Below are 20,655 nucleotides of genomic sequence, written 5' to 3' on the forward strand. Positions count from 1 at the left end.
AAATAGTAACTAAAATCTGTTTGCGAGCTCAGATTTTAAAGGGAGATACTGCTTATTCTTCCCCAATGGAAACCTGGTTAAAGGAAATTAAGGCCTCTCTTAAAGGTAACTAAGATTAGAGGGTTCGGTTTCCGTTTTCTGTGTTTCTGTGGGCCGAACGCCCAGGTCGGTCAGCGAGTTTCTCTCTGGGTGGAATGACGAATTCCTCTCGCCTGAATTCTAAAATGATAACTTTGCTTGGTGCTGCAGCTGCGAACGTCTGGCGCCCAGCAGCCCATCCTAGCGGTGGCGTTGCGGGAGGGGTGGGGGGGGCGGGGGAGGTGGAGAAGTAGGGGTGAATGCGGACGACGGAAGAGCCATCCCTCCGCGAAAAGTTGGGAGAGCTGCTAGGAGGAAAGTAAACGCGTCTCTTATTGGCTTCGGCCCCTTTAAGTGCTTCACTGACTCAGCTAAGCTTCCCCCTCAGGTCGCGTTTTTTATGAATGAAAAACGTCCTTACATTCATTATATAAACAAGCCTGTGCTGATTGGCCAATGGCCCCCGGTGCATAAATTATGTAAAACAGACCCCTGAGGGGGTGGGAAGGGACGCGATATTGACCAATGGCGACTGGAGTTGATGGGGCGGCTTGGCTGGATTTGCCCGCAGACAGGGTAAACAAGACGTGATGGACAGGCGCAGGAGCGGCCTCGGACCAATGAGAACCAGACTGAGCTAGGACTGCGGGCCAATGGTGGCGGGCGGAGCAGCAGGCCCCAGGGGGCCGGGCCAGCGCTCCAGCCTGGTTGGCAGCTGCGGCGCAGAGTCCAGCCGCTGGTGCGCGGAGCGGTTCAGCGTCCCCGGAGCGGTTCAGCCCAGCCATTCGCCCAGGAGCCCAGGCCCGGTGCGCGCGTGCGTGAGCGCGCCTGCGCCCCGGGGCCGTTGCAACGGGAGGAAAGCGGTTGCCTCAGGTGAGGGGGCGTCGAGGAGGAAGGGGGGTATTGGGTGTCCTGGAACGGGTCCGAAGGGCCCAGCCGGGGAGAGTTCACTGGCTGATTCAGAATCCTCAAAGTCGGGGTGCACTTTCTATCTGAACTGAGCCCCCCCCCCCACCGAGCCGGGCGCCCCCTCCTCTCGTGGCCCGGTCCGGTTCGGTTCCTGGGAGGAGGGTGGGGGTGGCTAACGGTTCCGGAGCGCGCAGAGAGCGGGTTTCCGCACATCGCGGGAAGGCGCGTCTGGGTGCGAGGTGCGGGGGCTCCCGGGTGGGGATGGGGGGGCGCAGAGTTGCGAGGCTTTACAATCTCTGGAGGTCTGAGAACCCGGGGGAGACTTGGAGGCTCGCGAGAAGAGACGCCTGGCGGAGCTTTGCAGTGGAGAGGAGGGGGCGGGAAGCAGCTTGAAGGGGAATATTTGAGAGGTGATGTCCCCCCAAAGCACCGGGAGGGGTTAAGTGACACAGGCATGTGCAGCCTGAGGGGTTGGGGGTTGGCCAGGAACTTATGCAGGCCTTGCAAGTTTCAGATTGTGGAAAGTGGACACTCAGTCCCCCAGCTCCCACCCCCAGCAGCTTGAGGGCATCAGGCTGCACCGCGGTTCTCGAGAAATCGGGGAGCAGCGGCCTGGGAATAGTGGGGGGAAACGGGTACGGAGGGGGGATGGAGAGATGCTGGAGCCTCGCACTGGATTAGGGATCTGTCCGCATTTTCAGAGGAGAGGAGACCGCTGGGGGGACCTGAACTCCTGTTGAGGAGGAGTGCCAAGGAGAGATGTTTGGAGGTTTGGAGGGCGGGGGGGCATTGGAGGAGGTTGGTAGCGCCGGGTGCCGCAGCTCGGTTTTATGAATGTGGATGACTTTATGAATGAAGCGGGTTTCTTTCGTTGGCTCGCTTCTCCCTGCGGCTTTTTTTTTTCTTTCCCTTTTTGTGAATGAAGCATTGAGCTTTCTTCCCAAATCGCTGGGGTGAGGGGCCTGCGTTGGAGGCTGGGCGTGCGTTGGGAGTGGGGGCGGGGGCGAATCTGAAGGAGTTTCCATGAATGGGGAAGGCTGGGAATTGGGTGGAAGTGTGTCTTGTTTTGTGAATGGGGCCCAGCGCGAGGGATCCAGTTACAGCCTTTACCTGATGTGGCGGCCGCGGCTCGCTCTCCCATTCATAAAACCAGGCCCGCTGAGCGCCGCGGGGGAGGGGCCTCGATCGCGCCGCTGCGCCGCGTTAAAGTTTTCCTGGGGGCACCGGGAAGGGGGGACCACAAAGGAAGTGGTTTAAACTCCCTTAAGGCTTAAAAAAAAAAATTATACTTTGAACACGATTTTCCAAGCCCTTGAACTCTGAGAGCTGCTTTAAAGATCTTCGATGCCTCTCTTGGGTTCGCTTACAGTAGCTTCTCTCTTTTATTTAATTTTTGAAAAGGTATTTTTGCTCTTCGTGGTGAAGTATTTTGCATTGTGTTTCATCGTGAGACTCTGAAATATGTCCCCCTTCCGATCTTTTCCCCGTTGTCCCTTTTCCCCATAGACATTTACAGAATTTCTAAGGTCACGAATTAATCTGACAGATTTTGAAAGGTACAGAGGACTCCTTTTCATGGCCCTCCACTCACCCGCCCATGTTTCTCAGATTTTCTGTATGGCTTGGTGACATTTGAGAAAGAGGCTTTATTCTGAACGTTTAGCGCTGTTTGGAAGGCACGCAGGCAGGCAACCGGGAGTGTTTTTCTAGGAAATTATGGACTGGGTGCACTTTTGCTCCTCTCCTTCTTTCTCTTTGACTTTGAAAATACCTGATTACTTGGGCCAAAGTGCTGAGAGGAGGCTGGCCATGAAGGGTTTTCTTGTATCCTGCTCACTGAAAAAAAAAAATTGATATTGTCCACAAAGCAAAAAAAACAGTGGATGGACTTGCTCACGGAGAGAAAGTTCCCTATTTAAAATTTGTATACAAGGTAAACAAAAGAATTATGCTTAAGCACTTTGCATTGTTTAGAGCTGGGGTAAATGAAATTCTTGTTTTCTCCATTTTGTTGATTTAACTGCATCTCTATTTGGAGAATGAAACAAAGTGTTTGGGAAGATGGTACCTTCTTAAAATTGTTAGTTGATTCCTCCCAAATTAGAAAATAGTTCCCTCCTGGGGCGCCCGGGTGGCGTAGTTGGTTAAGCATCCGACTTTCGCTCGGGTCATGATCTCGCGGTTCGTGGGTTCGAGCCCCGCGTCGGGCTCTGTGCTGACTGCCAGCTCAGAGCCTGGAGCCTGTTTCAGTCTGTGACTCCCTCTCTCTCTGACCCTCCCCTGCTCACGCTGTCTCTCTCTCTCTCCTAGAAATAAAATAAAACATTTAAAAAAAAAAAAAAAAGAAAATAGTTCCCTCCTTTCCATTTTGACCTTCAACCTGTTTTCCCAGCTGCAAGACTGGACAGTGCTAAAACAAGTTTAATTTTTTGTGTGTGTGGCAAGTTTGAGAATCACACTATAAGAATCACACTAAATTTTCTTTACATGGATCTTTTGCTTTTAATGCTCTTTTAAAAAGATCTGTAGTAAAGATGCATTTAAAATATGTGTGGTGGAATTTAGTTTCCTTTATCCATTAGTTTTCATAGCTATTTTATTTATTTTAGAAATTGGTGATATCACAGATATTTCTGTAAGTTGCCGTAGAAGTATTTGTGACATTACAGACACTATATCTGTTTGGACAGAAGACTTAGGTTTTAAAAGAGTGTTGTGTGAAGATGAAGTATACTTCTGATCGATATATCCCTTGAACTATATGTGGTGTTTTACCACTGACCTACAAACTACTTTTAGAAACACTATGTATGTCAGATTCTTAATTGCCAATAATTTGGAATGCTTAAATCCATTTTCTCTGCTTCCTGTCCCTGTACTGTCAAAAATTAAATTATCTCAAAAAAAAGACCTAACATAACTAATGCCCAGGAGAATCTTCTATTGGAGTGAATCTTGAAATCACCCTTTTTAATGAAAATAAGGCATTTTGGTATTTGTTTATATAGGGAGCAGATAGTAGCAGGTAACTTATGATGTTAATGATAAGAGAGAGAGAGAACAATAGGTAAATGGATGTAACATCAAGTACGCAAAGAACTTTTGATGCCCTTAATCAAGTGCACCTTTAGTCTGTAAAGCTCACACCTTGAACGGGCTTTAAGTACGTCAGAGGAAGGTAGCAATTTTGCACAGGCCCTAAAGAAAGCAGTAGAAATTACTTCATTTCTCTTTCCATCCCCCCTCTCAGTTAAAATCTCCCAAATTCATATTGCAGGAGGACCCCTTTCCTCCCAGAAATTACTCAATGCTGAAACCTTTCAAAGTGATATTAGAGGCATTGGAAGCACCATGGATGGGTTTTATGATCAGCAAGTCCCTTTTCTGGTCCCAGGGGTAAGTTTATGTGGCTTTGGTTTGTTTTGTTCTCCCTCTTCGAATATGAATCTTCTCCTTATTGGTTTAGTGGCACAACCAACCCCCTTTTTGACCCCTTTATTACCCTTGAGCCTTCACTGTCTTTTGGCCTCTTTCAGAAATCACGGTCCGAGGAATGTAGAGGGCGGCCTGTGATTGACAGAAAGAGGAAGTTTTTGGACACAGATCTGGCCCATGATTCTGAAGGTAGTGAAGCTTTCCCTTGGGGCTGTGGCTTCCTTCACCAGCCCTCTGTGAACAACCCTCTGTGAACAGAGCGTAGACTCGCCCTCAGTCTTCCGCCCCCAGGAGTTCTCATGCTGGTGTCTTCTGTTTTCAATTCCAGAGTTGTTTCAAGATCTCAGTCAACTTCAAGAGGCTTGGTTAGCTGAAGGCAAGTTTCTTGGCTGCCTGAGTTTCCATAGAAAACATTTTACTGTGCTTTTTAATAAAACGTAAAAGGTCTAAAATAAGATATCTCTTTTCCAGCACAAGTTCCTGATGATGAACAGTTTGTCCCAGATTTCCAGTCTGATAACTGTAAGTACCTTTCTGGTGGCGGCACATTTGTTCTGAAAATATTTGGTCTTGGAACACCCATGCGTAGAAGACTCTTTTCGGCCGTCGCCAGCATATTCAGACAGTGGAATGCATTTAGCTTCTTTAATAATTCAAAGTTAACCCCCAAAACTTGTGTTTCATTCCTTGTTGGAGTTATTTCTAAACTGCTTTTATTCTATTGCAGGTGAGATTTACTGAACACAGTTTCATCCTAAATTTCTTTTTGCCTAAGAATATTGCAAAGGCTTCAAGCTCGAAATTATAAATCAATTGACATTCTATATAGAAGATGGTCTTAGCATCCATTAACCAGACTTTATTGTACGGTGTTTTTTGTTTGTTTTATAAATTAGGTCCTTTATGCGGGTCATGAATCTGACCTTTTTTTTTTTTTTCCTTTTAAAAGGTGCAGAAAATAGGTAATGGAAGATTCCAGTTAATTGTGATTTCACCCAACATGTTGTCAATTTTGTTTCTACTTGTAAGTTGACACAGGGTGATTGCAGTATGACCTGATTTACTCTTATTTTTCACTCAGTTGTCAGGACTTTATCTCTCAAGAGGAGTAAAAACTTTTTCTTCAAACGGTCATTAAGTGCTTCTGTCATTGACATAACAAATGTAGTGGGAAGCTGAGGAGATGCCTCTGGGCATTGGCAAGGACATGGTTAGCTTTGCACTGATCTTTCAGGGCTGTCCTCAACAAGTTTGGGAGCTTTTATGGTCTAGGCAGAGCTATCAAGGACAAAGCAGGCTGATGAAATGTGAGCAGCACAGGGCAGCTCTAGAGAGCATTAGTCACTGGCCAGTGAGCAGGTTTAAGAGCGGCCTGGAGAAAATGCTGCCTCTCTTGAGAGTTGCATCATAGAGAAATTCATGTCTCTTAGTCATAGTTTATAATAGCAAGCACCTGAGCCAGGCAAGGATTCAATTTCTCATTTTGCACCAGCAAATTTCTTGCCAGCTTTGTTTTATCGTGTGTGTGTGTGTGTGTGTGTGTGTGTGTGTGTGTGTAAATGCCACTGGAGAGAGAGGGTATCTTTGTGTTGAAGTAAAAGCTGGGTGTTTTAAGTCATTAGATGAAAGACCAGATGTACCATCTAAACATTCTTTAATGATAGACCTCCCATTCAAGGCACAATGCCATGAAACTTTAAAAGGGAATAAACTGTAACCCACAGATGCATAGTTACCTTAGCCTTGTCACAGCTTGCTATGGTTATTTTCTATAGGAAAGTAAGTGCAGGTTAATTATTGCCCTTTGAGTGCTTTCAAGTGATTGGGAAGCTTGCCACTAAAAGACTAAATAAAGATAACCCAGGTGTGTGTGTGTGTGTGTGTGTGTGTGTGTCTGTGTGTGTGTGTGTGTGTGTGTGTGTGTGTTGTAAGATAAAGACAGGATTTATAATCCCACTTTGTTCTGTGTTGACAATTTGGCCCAGCCTTTCTAGTTCCTGCTCAGAGCAGCAGAAAGTGCAGTCTGGGAGCTTTCTTGGCAGAAGTTCTTTGAAATGCTTTTATGACACTTCTGTTTGTTTCTCTGTAACCCAAAGAGTTAAAAGGGAGATGAGGTGACTACATTCAAATTTATTTCATGTACTGAAGCAAAGGTACGCTCTTTAGAGAAAGATGTCCGTAAACAAGATTTATATTTGGAGAGATGTTAGGCTAAATGGAAGGAATCAATAAATGTGTTTTGGCTCCTTAGAAATAATTCCTGCTCAACGAATAGAATGTGCTAAACTCTAATTAGATTGCCATATCTACCTAAAATGGAGATGCTTTGGGAGATATTTCTGCTTACCAAGTGTGATGTGTTTTTTACATTGTTTGCATTTTGCTTTAACTTCTTAAGGTTGAGCTTTTCTGTCCTTTAAGGATAAAACAGATGGTTGAGGAGCCTCAAAAAGTCCGTTAATAATTCTTTCCCCCTCTCTGACTCCTATTTGGGAAGATGGAGCTTTAAGAAGGGTATCTTCAAATCGACTTGCCTTAGAGGTTAGGTAAGCGTACAAGTGCGGGGTGGTATGTTTTTGAGCTGTTCATCCTTACCGTTAAGTGTGACTGGCTTAACTGCAGTGGTGGATGGCCAGCGTCAATGCATGGGAGCTGGCAGAGCCCAGGGCTGGGCACCCTCCCGGTGGCACATCTCACAACCTTGCATTGTGGATCAGCTTTCACTGCAGTCACCTTCTGGAAGAGCCCATGACTATTCCAGGGCACGGGGGAGAAACTCATTCAAATTTAATAAAACCTTATGAGTTGGTTTGAATCAGCCAATCAATGAACTGTAAACACAACTTGCACTTGCCCAGTAAAACAAACCTTTCCCCTATAGTTGCAAAAGCATTTGTAATACATAACTTTTTTGCGGCCTGCCACTGATTATACTCTACCTTTCCTTTTAATGATGATTTGATTACTGTGTATGCGTGTGTGTATGTATATGTGTATGTATGTATGAGAGAAAAAGATTCTTTTTTTATCTTTATATTTATTTTTTATTTTTATTTTTATTTTTTTACAAATAGTTTATTGCCCATTTGGTTTCCATATAACACCCAGTGCTCATCCCCAGAAGTGCCCTCCTCCATGCCCATCTCCCCCCTCCCCCCCACATCCATCAGTCCTCCGTTTGTTTCTCAGTATTCAGGAGCCTCTCATGGTTTGCCTCTCTCCCTTTCCCCCACCATTTCCCCCCTTCTCCCCCATAGTCCTCAGTTAAGTTCCTCCTAATCCTCCTATACGCGCAAACATATGATATTTGTCCTTCTCTGCCTGACTTATTTCGCTCAGCATAACACCCTCAAGGTCCATCCATGTTGCTACACATGGCCAGATTTCATTATTTCTCATTGCCATGTAGTATTCCATGGTATAGATAAACCACATCTTCTTGATCCATTCGTCCGTTGATGGGGAAAAGAAATTCTAAGTAATGTGGGTAATTGTTTTTATTTCAGAATGTCAGTTTTGAAGATTATGTCTTAATTTTTTCAGTAAGTGCTATGAGCTCCGCTTCTAAAGAGATATTTTGTAAGTTTTCCAGATTTGGGTTCCTACCCATAGGCATCCATCTATTAGTGTGATTCGAATAAATGAAACCATTGTTGTCTTCTAGAAATGCTTAGCTTGCTTCTAACTATATGGATTTCACCTTACCTCGCAAATACAGACATTAGTAAAGTATCCCCCATCTGGAAACTCTTAAAGGTCAAATTCAAGGGAACAGAAAGTACAACCTGTAGCCCATAGGAGTTCTGCTAATGTCCCCCATTGTGCCTTGGTCCTTAGCAGTAACCCTGAAGATTCTGGGTTGTTTGAGCTGCAAGTCCCTTGTAGAGATAGCCTTGCCCAACCCCTTCATTTTAGAGGGGATAATATAAGGTCCAGATAACTGGAGAGACTGGTGGTTTGGGGCAAATGGAGAGGTTAGGTGAAATGAGGGGGGGAAATTATAAGATCCTCAAAGAAGCTGTCACAAAGCTGCAGACACAGGGGGTACTGGTGTGTACAGGTATGTCCTAGGCTCTCCCTCATTATTTCAAAGACCTAGAGCCAGCCAGCCCTCAGGAAAGACTTAGGGAGATGGTCGGCTACCTAGTCTGACACCTCCAATTTCTTCATTCCATGGTGGTGAGAAATGGATTAAATATCTTGGTGCTTTGAGCATTTCTGTCTAGTATTCAAAAGAAAGAGAGAGACCTATAAAATGGAAAAATTATAAAACTGACATCTTTCCTACAAGACATATAAGATACATAGACAGTTTTGCCTATATGTAATATAAAAAGTGTGTGTGCATGTGTATCTATATAAATGTGTGTGTAGCTAAATATGTGTGTTAACACACAGAGTTACAAACCAGGAAATCTGGGTCTACATTTTTACTACATACTTTCATAGAATTAACTATAAATCAAAACCATGGATAAGATTGGAACTCCCAAGAGCTTAGGTTTGTGGGGGGCTTACATTAATTTTTCTGGACTGACTGTGTGGGCACTTAAGGATATTACTAGATTTTAGCATATATTCATAGTAATATTTTTAAATGCAGATTTCAGTTCTAATTTTATTTTTAATCTCACACATTTGTTTCAATTGTGATATTGTGAATATTTACCTGTCAGCATCTTGAATAACAAAAATATTTTACACTGGGGAAAAAGCATGATAAAAATCTTATTTTAAAACCATGGCCTCCCTAGCAAATATATGTTAGAGAATTGTTGGAAAATCCAAATGACCTTATTTTCCCCTTGCAGTGTTCTTTTTTAGATCTGTGTTTCAAAAAGAATGGACCGACTGGAGGAAGTACTAGTAATTTCCTAAGGACTGGCTAATTAACTGATAAAATCGACTTTTCATAAATACATTGCAATAGGTGGCTGGGGAAGTAGAATGAACTCTTAAGGCAGCCCTTGAGCCTAAAACACATTGATCTTAATCTTGTTTCAATATGACAACTGGACTTTTTTTTTTTTTTAATTTTTTAACTACATGTGAAGTTGACATAGTAGAAGTAGTGCTTTCCTTTGGGAAGGGCCACATCGTTTTGGACCCAGTTAGCAGCAAAACTCTAGGTTTACTAGCTTTGTGGTCTTGGGCCATTATTATTTGAAAAGATTGTCCTAAAGTTTTTTTTGTTATGGAAGGTAACAGTAGGCACCTTGAAAAGAGGAGATTTGAAGGAGTCAAGGCTATCAGTTTGTCTTTTTCAAGAGCTCTGAAGAGTTCTGAAGGTAGAGGACAGAAGAGAGCTATATCCGGGGAAGCCAGAGGGAAATGTGGATGGGAGAGGTTATTTGACTCCAGGCTACAGTGTAACTTTCAAAGTCTTTGTTAGCTAGCCCACTACCTTACAACTGAGAGGGTGCTAAGTGACTTGAAATCCTTCCTGTTTTGATAGCCTCTAAGATCCTTAGACCAGGACTCTTAAGGATCCAAGACCTAGAGTTCCCGGTTATTTAAGAGAGCCATATGTTCACACAGAATCCATTTTATCTAATTTTAATTCAGTCAGGCGTATTAAAACCAATGAATCTTTCTCTTCCTCTTCGATGTCTTACTGCTCTTAGCCCTCTAATAAGACCCAGTAACCTTTCTGGTCCTTTGTGCTTGGCAAGAAGACTTGGGATGGGCAATTATATGTGTCTGCCTCAGGCAGAATCTACACTTATGTAGATTCCAGATGTAACAAGACCCTGGTATCCATCAAGAAATTACCATCTATCCCCGGTTTTCAGCATTCTTTACTTTCATAAGATTAAGACACGGATAGCATAATAAAGCTGAGACTATGTATTATCCGCCATTTCTACCATCTCAGAGTATCATTGTTTTAATTTCAGTCCCAGAAAAAAATGTTAGTGGTGGTGGGGTTGGGTGGAGCGTGTGATTCTCTACTGAGAGACTGTACCCTCCACATGTTTCTCGAGTTTTAATGGTGGTAAAGTAGCTCCAGGCTCAGAGGCTGACAGCCCCCTCTCAGGCGCATGGCTGCCCTTGAGGCAGCTTGAGCCCCATCTGTGCCCTGGCACACAGTGCCACTTGGAATCCAAGGAGCTCAGAGTCTTGTCATGTTGCAGCTCCCAGCTCTTGGACAAGTGCCAGGCATGCTGATGCCAGTACCGGATTAGGTTGCTTTTTTAAAAATTCATTTTGTGAACTCATCAAGCTCATTTAACAGAGGCTTTGGTTGTTGGTTTCTGTCATCCCAGCCTTCTGAGAGGCTCAGCTTAAAGGAGGGGCCGTAGGGTAGATGCAGGCCCCCAGTGTAGATGCTGGTGGGCGCGCGCGTGTGTGTGTGTAGCCACGATGTAAGGACACCTATAGGCTTAGCAGGTAGATGACAGTGGAGTAGCAGCTCCTCTTAAGGAGAAGAGCCCCTACATAGCAAATAAAGGGGGCTCCCCTGCCCAGGAGGAGGAAGCATCTGGGGGAAAGCCTCAGCACAGGGTGCAAAGCCTTCCCGGAGCAGGATAAGATCTAGCTATCAAGAAGCCAGGAGTTTGCCACTGGTCTGCAGAGCAGCCAAGGCATTGAATGGGGATTCTGTGGTCAGAAAGACTAGAGAGAAATGCTTCCCACGTCCCCATCTGGGTCCACCAGTGTTGGTGATGGAGGCACGCAATGAGAAGAGGTACACAGAAGATATTTGAAAATAGCTAAATATGTTATGGAAAAAAGGAAACAACCCATAAGCTAATTTATCTCCTGGATATGATTTTCATAAAGTAGTATGCTTTTCTTGCAATAAACTCTGGCTGTCAAACTGGTTTTATCAGATCTCCTTCAGGGCAGTTTTTGAAAAGTTGAAAAAAAAGTCTCTAAGAAACCTAACCAGTTTTTAGCCTTGTACTTTGTGTTGTCCTTGGAGTAGTTTTCACCCACCAACCCCAGATGCTCATCTCTACCCTTTCGATGTCTCATGGGCATGGTGTGTGTGTGTGTGTGTGTGTGTGTGTGAGAGAGAGAGACAGAGAGTGTGTGTGTGCAGGCACGTGAGTGTGTGCGCGCACGGATTATAAACCTTCCAAGCCGGATGTGAAACCGGTAAAGGAGCTGTGAAGCTGTTTGTAATAGGTAGCTCGCACCCTCCCCCCTCTGCAGCCAGAGACTCTAGTAGTGTCTCCAGAGACCCTCTCCCTTGGGGGGAGTATGCCAGGTGGCTCCCGATGTAGCTATTGGCAGTGCATGGAAAAAGCAAGGAGTCTGGAAAGGCTGACTTCCATAGAGAGCTGTCCTCTAACACAAACCAGCTTGCCCCTGGGGGCAGAAGAAATACCTGTGAAGTCTGTTTCTCTCAGCTGGTAGCTATAGTCAGATTCTGAACAGGGCAGCACCAGATAGTTTTCTTTTGCCAGAGGGCACTTGCTGACTGTACAGCTGACTTGCACATCCTTGCAGATTTCAGCCAGGGTCTTGGCCATCTGAATCTTAGGGAGGGTGCAGAGCAAGCAGGCGCCTGCAGTGTCTGAATTTCTTACATAAACACAGCGCACTGGGCGAGCAAGCGTCCCTGTGGCGACAGCTGGGCTCTGTTCCGTCTGCCCCAGCGAGCTGAGCTGCTGAGTCCCCCTCTTGCCTGAATGGAGCATTCCAAATTGGTTGTGAATGGAGGGCGGGGCTCCCTTGCAGACTTTTTCAATGAATAACCAGACCCTATTGTGCAGCCTGTGGAAAAACAACCAACTCAAACAACACTGGGACTGTTAGAAATATGCTTGTGATTGGCAGCTTGGAAAACCTCCAAAATTAGTTTCCTTTGGCTTCCCTGCTGCTCCCTGTTCTCCTAGCCTGGGCTTAATGAGCCTGGGCTTAATGGGGTTCCAGTTTTCTTTTAAGTGCTGGCTTTAACCCTGCCACTGCCAGACTGCTGGCCTGGGCTTCTGGAGTAGGGCTGCTGCTGCCCGATGAGGCCGCCCGTCTCTCTTTGTCTCCGTTTTACACCGTAGCTGTCTAACGGGGGTGCTCGCTTCCCTGGAGAGAGAGGTGTTGAGACTTCATCTGAGGATATTACCCTTTTATCTCCTGCTTGCCGTGGGGCTGTGGCTTTAGCTCTTAGGGAAGATTCCTGCCTGCTCTTCCCCTCCAAGCTCCAGCCTTGACTCCAGGCCCCAAGCTGGGATGTTTTTGCCTGCCACAGCGCCGAGGTCTCTTGCTCAGGCTTACGTTTTGACTTTGGGAATGACAAAGCTGTAATTTCCCCACTCCTTGGCCTTCTCTGTCCTGTTTCATTTCCCACTGTGGTCAGATCCATGTCATTTTAAAATGATACTTCCCAGACTGTTACTCAGCTATGGGGGAGCTTCGCTCTGGCTGTGACCCTTCCGCTGGGCACAGAGGAACATCCCAGAAGTACCAGAGAGAACCCAGCCTCTGCGCGCAGCCACTTCAGAACCCGAGGGGCCTCCTCCCCCCAGGCGAGGCCAGGTCCTAGGGGGCGTGCTTGCCTCAGCTGCACCCACCCGAAACATCCTCCACCATCTTGGCCAACCACTCACAGACACACCATCTTGGCCAACCACTCACAGACACACTCGGACAAGGGCCGTGAGGCTAAACCGGGGCCACAGGAAAGCATGAAAAGAACAATGCATTAAAAAGTAGCCCAGGGGCGCCTGGGTGGCTTAGTCGGTTAAGCGTCCGACTTTCGCTTAGGTCATGATCTCACGGATCGTGGGTTCGAGCCCCGCATCGGGCTCTGTGCTGACTGCCAGTTCAGAGCCTGGAGCCTGTTTCAGTCTGTGACTCCCTCTCTCTCTGACCCTCCCCTGCTCACGCTGTCTCTCTTTCTCTCTCCTAAAAATAAATAAAACATTAAAAAAAAAAAAAAAGTAGCCCAAAACTTAGTAGTAATGATTCAGTGCGGCTGCCTCAGGGTTTTAAAGAGCTCTTCTGAGTTCCTGCCCCTCGTCCTCCCAGCTGAGGTGAGGCTGTTGTGTTTGTGTTTTGCTATAAGGTGGGTTTTTTTTTTTTTTTCTGAAATATTTCCCTTGCTATAAATTGGGCCTGCAAGAATGTCTTCCTTTCCCCATTAAAAAAAGAACAGGCCTGGGCAGATTGTTCTTTTGTGAGAGAGTTTGAAACCTCTCAGGAGGTAACCCTAGATATGAGCTGTGTAAGAGGATGCTGATATCTGTGCTTCTCTGGAGGGGCTCAGGAGGACTTGAGCTTACATAAACACTTTTCAGCTGAGTGCCTGGAAATGCTTTGTGACTGCCTGAAAGGGCACTTAATGAGGGTCCTTTATGCTTTTCCCTTAGAAAGGGTAGAATAGAAGAAGGGGCTGTTGTCTCCTATGTGGCTGCAGGCTCACAGTAAAGACCAGATCCTGGGACGCCCACCCCAAGTGTCCTAATCTGAATCTTCATAGAGAATAATTTAGTGGTGGTGACATCACAGTGTTGAGGACTACCTCAAATCAGAAGGTTTCTACCCCTCAGTTCTTGTCTCGTTCCTTTCCCTCTCCGAGGAATCTTTCTTGAGGAATAAGGAAGAAGCAGCATAGGGTTTTAATGTCTTCTGTATTTTGATGAATATTAAACTTAGTCCCTGCTTCCCAATTTACATTCTTGTTGAAACAGGAAACAATTTCTCTTAGGCTCTAAGTTTAGTCTCCAAAGGCGAGAACCCCTGTGTTACGTTTCTTTATATCTGCTACTGCCAGAGCACTGAGCACTGCACACAGTCACTACTTGGCGGATGCGTTTTGCACACCACCCTGCTCTCTGTTATGAACCCATCCCCCCCCATCTTTCAACAGCCTCCAACACCAGCCTCTTAACAGCTTAGAGAAGTAGAGGATCTCAACACCCGAGTTCTGAGAGTCCTTGGGATGACCTTAGAGATAAAGAGGAAAAAAACTAGTTGGGACTAAGTCTCATTTTCTGATTCCTTCTTTAAACACATCCTCAAGCCAGGTCTTCCCAGGCTGCATTTAGACTTGCAGCTAATGGTATGTTTCCCAGTAAAACTGCATGTGCTAGAGAACAAGTCAGTGTAGGCACCCTTGACACACTTGCCGAGTTTCTGCTTTTAGGAGGAGGGCAGTAGATACAAGAACAGTTCTCACAGAAACTGATTTCCCTCATTTCTCTAGAGTTGGGATTTTCCCCTGTCAGGTTGTAAGTTTGAAGTCAAAGACGAAATTGTCCACAGTGCCTAAGTCCCATTTAAAGGACTTTTTAAGAATAATAAAAGTATTATTAACACTTTTCTTTAATGCTGGCTTAAATGAGAATCACATGAATTGGGAATAAATTAGAAGAAGGACGTTAAAGAGGGTTTGTTTAGTTTTGCATTTTTCACCATTCAGGAAAAATGCCGTTTCCCCTTTTCTTGTTTGTGTGTTACCCTGTGAGCAGCTCCCTCTGGTAAAATCTGCTGTGGTTGATGTAAAGCCCACAGTAGAGGAAGCCATCCTGTCACCTCTACTGCAAAGGCTCTCAGTATTTATTTATTTAAAAATTTTTTTTAATATTTTCCTTATTATTTTAAGCAGGCTCCACACTGGGTGTGGAGCCCAATACAGGGCTTGAACTCACAACCTGGAGATCAAGATCTGACCTGAGATCAAGAGTAGAATGCTTACTGAGCCACCCCGGTGCCCCACAAAGGCTCTCTTTAGACCTGTTTCTCACAAAAGAAAATTAAATAGTTGTCTATCATATTTATTGGTAAAAGTTGAATATTAAAATTCTCTGAACAGCTGCCCCAGGAAAGGAATTCGTATGAACAATGTTCAAATGTTCCTTTTGCAGTAAGGAGGCCAGTCGGTCACCTTTTTATCCTACTAGTCTCTCTCTCTCTCTCTCTTTTAATTTTAGAAAGAGAAAGCTTGAGTGGGGGAGAGGGGCAGAGGGAGGGAGAAAGAGAATGTTAAGTAGGCTCCATGCTCGGCATGTAGCCCAATGTACGGATCAGTCCCACGACCCTGGGATCATGACCGGAGCTGAAATCGAGTCAGATGCTTGGTTGAGCCACCAAGGTGTCCCTGCCTTCTGGTCTCTTAAGCTTGAAAGTAACCAAATAAATGCCCCAGGTGGAAGCTAGCTCTCTAGGCTGTGGGTCTAAAAAGCCCCACCCCGTGGTAGTTGTAATGGGGCATTTCATTTAAAGCCAGAAGAACCGCTTATTTTTATCCTGACTCTCTGAGTCAGCTCTGTACACTCACACAAGCCTTTTACTTGACTGTCAAATACTTTGGTTTCTCCACGGCCCACAAATTTGGGGATGTGACACATTTATGCAATTAGATACATTCGTTCTGTTGAAGAGCCTAATACCTGTTAACATACAAGACCTCCTTCAAAGTTGGGCCAGTTCTTTTCGAGTCTCCTTGTCCTCCCTTTAATTTCTAATTCTTACTTTCAAGGTCTCTGGGTTTCCATTTTCAAATTCTAAAGTAACAGTCCTAAATTGTTGGGATAAATGGGTCCTTTGAAGGAAAGGAACTACAGAGATCCAAGCTGTTACAAAAATAATACTGAAGTATGGAGAATGTGACCTTGAAGTAAATCTGAAACTAGTTCATCTGTGTCAAAACAACAACAAGTCTTTGCTACCATTGGCATTAGATTATCTTCCTTCTTTGATAGCAGGTTTTCTCTTTGGAAATGACTATTTGGAAGATTTGCGATTTTGTGCTGTTCTGTGATAGACGCTTGTTTCCCATCTGTGAGTCAGGACGTTCCTCATTCAGTTCCTACCTCCAAAGTGGGCTCCTCCTCCTAACAGGACCACTTCTTTTAAGGAGGATTTATAAAAAGAATCGCTTTCCTTCTATTTTAGCCAGATTTAGAATAGAAACCATAAAAAATCACCTATGTCATATGGTTATACTGATAGAGGTAAAGAAAGGACAAGATCAGTATCCCAGATTCCATTTAGTGATTGGTCCTCCTAGATGACCATAGAAAGACATCACCAGCCAACTTTTTACCCTTCGGTTTCTCCTCAGGACCATAGGTCAGCCATGAGGACTCTTGCTCCTAAGGCCTATAATGGGCTATTATTAACCGGAGCTCTTCCCAGGGCCCACTCAGCCTTTTACAGCAGGGAGAAGCTTCCAGCCCCTTGCAAGAGAAGACGCAAATAGCTTTGAGGATCACTTTTGCTCTTCCGAGCCAAAGCTGTCCCCCTCGCTGTCTCTCCTATGGAACCAGGATGTCATCCTTGACTTGGATCACATTTTCTCCTCTCTAGAGGATGAGTAAAGAGGCAGGGGAAGCCTTGAACACCCCCTGGAGGCTAGGGTGCCTCCCACCCCACGTTCCGAGTGGTCGACCTGCATGGTACTACAGTTGTACATTACACAGTGACCTCCCAAACTGACTTTCATGGGCGAAATTTAGTGTTGCATCTCTGACCAGTAGTATTTCGGCTGGTGATTTGATTCTGAGATACCATGTGCGAGTTCTGCCGGCCAGCTGCTGCCATCGCTGGAAGAGACTGGGGAAGAGGGGGAAGGGGAGGGAGGACATTTTTTGTGGGATGTTGTAATCATTGGGCTGAGCCTAGCAGAGGCAAACCTCCAAACCACCCCCTTCCCCTCCCTGTTATATGAAGTCACTAGATGATATAAACATTACAGTTCAGATAATATGATCCCAACAGTAGAAAAACACCCCCAATAAAGCCCTTTCCTGTGAAGCATTACCCTTGTCAAGTCAATCCCCCTTTCCTACAGAGAAACTTAAAATCTTTTATAAGTGTAAAACCACCATGTTTTTCTTTTCTTTTTTTTTTTTTTGGAAGGAGGGGTTCTTTTTCTGCTGTTAGCCTAGCCAGAAGGGCTTTGGGTGAGCGTCTAACAGAAGCTACAGCCTGGGGGCCCATTGAGCTGGGACTACAGATGTGCTTTAACATCTTTGGAACTAGATTTCTCTGTAGGTGACTCTATCTTGCATCATATTTTCCACATTCCAGGGAGCAGTAAGGGCATAAAATGCCACAGCACTGGCCCTATACAAAACAAAATTTAGAAACCCTTCACTTTCCGGAGCCACTGTGAGCACTACAGCATCCTGTCTCCGATCCGATGCTGATCCCATGTACAGCTAGCATTTCCCCAGAGAAAGCAATGTTCTGCAAGCTGTATGCATATCCATGGCATGACCTAGACCCATGTGGCTGTCAGCTCCAGTCCACAGCAGAGATTTAGGTATATCCAAGGTAAACAGAAAATGGAAGAGAGGCTTACAGAGCCTGGCTTCGTGGTTTTAACTGCTACAGGGTATCAATTTGGTTGTCTGATGTAAAACCCAGGTGGAAGAAGTTCTATCAATAACTCTAATTCCTGTATCCTGGGAGGAATTCTACTGCCTTTGCAGGTGGCCACTTAGAGATATTTCAGATACCACTCTCTACTAAAGCTATTTATACATTTTCAAAGTTGGGCCAGTTCTTTTCTAAGCTCCTTTTCCTCCCTTTAATTTCTAACTCTTGTATGCAAGGCCTCTGGGTTTCCATTTTCAGAATTCTGAAGTAATCTTCTGATGTCCCCGCTAACCCTGTTTCTCTGCCACCCCATTTGTGAATTGAGAGTGAGTTCTCTGGAGTCCCAATCTCCACACTGTCTTTCAAGCAAATACCTATCACCTTTAATAAGAGCTCACCAGTGGGATTCCTGGGCATGCCTCCCCAACAACTTTCCGGCTCTTGCTTGAATTTCCAAATACTTGGTATAACCTCATCTACTCTTATGGGCAAAAAAGGGTGTCTTCTTCCCTCACCTCTTCTCCTTGAGCAAGAAAGACCTGGCTCTGGGTTTTTTTGTTTGTGTGTGTGTGTGTGTGTGTGTGTGTGTGTTGTTGTTGTTGTTATTTCACTCCGGTATTCCCCAGCCACGTTCATGCAGGGTCATAAGACTTGAACCTCACTCTTGGGTTAGCCCTTTCCCAATACCAGTGTAACCCTCACCTTGTTTTTTGGACCTGTCTTTTCCCATCGTCCATGCCATGAAGGTAAAGTCAGAGTCTTTTTTGGTCTTCAGCTTATTGTGTTACCCCAAGTTTCCAGCTCTAAATAATGAACAACAGAGTGGGGTATTGTTTGTTTATTGTCCACACACCCAATTCCTGAAGCCGCTCTTTTGCTGACTGCAGGTTTTCCCCACTGCATAGAAGAAATCTGATTCCTGAAGCCAGATGTTCCGGGAACTTGCTTTATCAGTTCCTAAATTGGCTCTTGTGTTATTTATTGTTCTGAAGATAATATTGGCCATATAGAAAGGGCTTCTATAATTGCTAATTGATGAATTCTCTACCTCATGGTTGATGAGGTCCCGGAAATAGGCCACCAGGGTGATTATACTCAGTCCTTTGGCCCCCAACAAGTAACATGACAAGTAAGAAAAAAATAACCTGGGGTAATCAACACAGTAACCACCACCATGATTAATCACCAGTCTAAAATCCTGAATACTGCCACTGTGCTAATCCTGAAGAGAACTTTCCCTCTACCTACTGATACCAAATTCAGTCCCAGAGAGGAAGCCTTAATTTCTTCATGGAGGATTTTGCCCAGGACAGATGCAGCCCTTCTTACAGTTTGAGATTGCAGAAGTCTGTCCTGAAATCTTAGCCCTTGTATGTGTGTGCTGACCTGGGTGTCGGCTGCACCAGATGTTTGTCATGTTTCTCATGAGTTGTGTAGAGAGCCTTGATTCCACAGCAGAGTCCTACTGCCATCCTTGATTCCCAAAACATAAATGCGCAGGGGATTCTCCAAGCCTACATACTTTTAAAACACAACTTAGGTTTTTAGTCCACATTCCTTTCTGATTTAGCCTAGGAGGCTAGGTTGGACGAGTTGGAGCCTTCTGAAACTTGTCCCTTTTCCCCCTAAGGCTCAGAGCACCAAAGGCCAAGGCCGCCCATTTCAAGCTTCTGCTCCTGGCCCTGCCCACCCTTTATGGACAGAAGGAGCCAAATTAGCTGCTTAGAAGGGAAGAGAATGAAGGAGAACCTCAAAGAAGAGAGCTATAATTCTCCCAACCATCACAGATTGCTGATGACTACATTGTGTCTTCTTGAGGCCTCTGGGGATAAAATCTAAGAAATTGTCCACGTGTTCTGGTAGTGTTCTAAACCTGTTGTCCATATGTATATTTACAGGGAGTAGACATTCTCCATTTTTTTCCCCAAGAATGTTTTGTGGTCTTGAGTTGGGCATATGCTTTAGTTCCTGTTATGTATGTATTAATATGTATTTATTAATATGTATGTGGAATTGCTGATAGATTTTAACTTTTGTTAATATTTGGTACTTGTGTGATTATTGTCTTTTTACTCAGGCAATGGTAGAGGTGGCCATGGGCCATAGTCATGATGATAGCAATGGCACTTTTCATTTTGCCTTCTCTTGGATGTTCCCTTCTCCTAAGTGGACCAGGGCCAAAAAAAAAAAGTATTTGAGAACTACTGGCTTAGATGTTAGAGTGTGACCAACATTTGTCTTTGTGTAATTTTAGATTCCTGGGGCTATATCACCCAAACCTGGTAAAGGATAAACAGGATAATATCCTTCCAATTTGGTAATGGGCCCGGGATAACTTTCTTCATGTGTGAATGCATGGTTTGAAGTTCTTAGCATATCTACTTCTGACCTGTTAGTCAACCATAAGGTGAAGACACTTTTTTCCTCTGATATCTCAGGGGAGATGGGACAGATATCTGTCTTACTGATTTTTAAAACATTCCTATATTTGCTTCATTTCTCTGTGTATAGATATCTTTTTTCTTTCTGAACCATTCAAAAGCAAGTTGTAGACATGATATTTCACCCCCAGATACTTCAGTGTGCATCTCCAAAGATTAAGGATATTCTACATAGCCTAAGAAAATTAACTTTTATGCAGTAATATTCAGAATTCCCCAGCTGTTCCCTAAATGCCTTTTATAGCTGTTATTATCCTTGGTTTTGATATAGGATTCAATTAAGAATTAAATATTGTATTTATTTTTTTATAATTATTTTTAACGTTTTGTTTATTTCTGAGAGAGAGAGAGAGACAGGGAGATACAGATTCTGAAACAGTCTCCAGGCTCTGAGCTAGCTGTCAGCACAGAGCCCGACACGGGGCTTGAACCCACAAACTATGAGATCACGACCTGAGCTGAAGTTGGATGCTTAACCAACTGAGCCACTCAGACACCCATATTGTATTTATTTTTATATCTT

The 20,655-nt window shown here is 44.6% G+C and overlaps 1 protein-coding gene across 1 annotated transcript in view; it reads left to right on the forward strand.

Moving 5' to 3' along the window:
* Nucleotides 1-822: 822 nt before the first annotated feature.
* ETV5 (ETS variant transcription factor 5) overlaps nucleotides 823-20,655 on the forward strand; it is a 60,397-nt gene continuing 40,564 nt past the window's right edge. The window contains exons 1-5 of the mRNA XM_039241722.1: nucleotides 823-951; nucleotides 4,265-4,383; nucleotides 4,524-4,611; nucleotides 4,751-4,798; nucleotides 4,894-4,944. Coding sequence (XP_039097653.1) covers nucleotides 4,339-4,383; nucleotides 4,524-4,611; nucleotides 4,751-4,798; nucleotides 4,894-4,944 — 232 coding nt within the window. The 5' untranslated portion in view covers nucleotides 823-951; nucleotides 4,265-4,338. The remainder of the gene's footprint in view (nucleotides 952-4,264; nucleotides 4,384-4,523; nucleotides 4,612-4,750; nucleotides 4,799-4,893; nucleotides 4,945-20,655) is intronic.

Source organism: Hyaena hyaena, unplaced genomic scaffold (assembly GCF_003009895.1).
Source record: "Hyaena hyaena isolate Hyena2069 unplaced genomic scaffold, ASM300989v1 scaffold_199, whole genome shotgun sequence".
In the NCBI taxonomy this organism is placed as follows: Eukaryota; Metazoa; Chordata; class Mammalia; order Carnivora; family Hyaenidae; genus Hyaena; species Hyaena hyaena.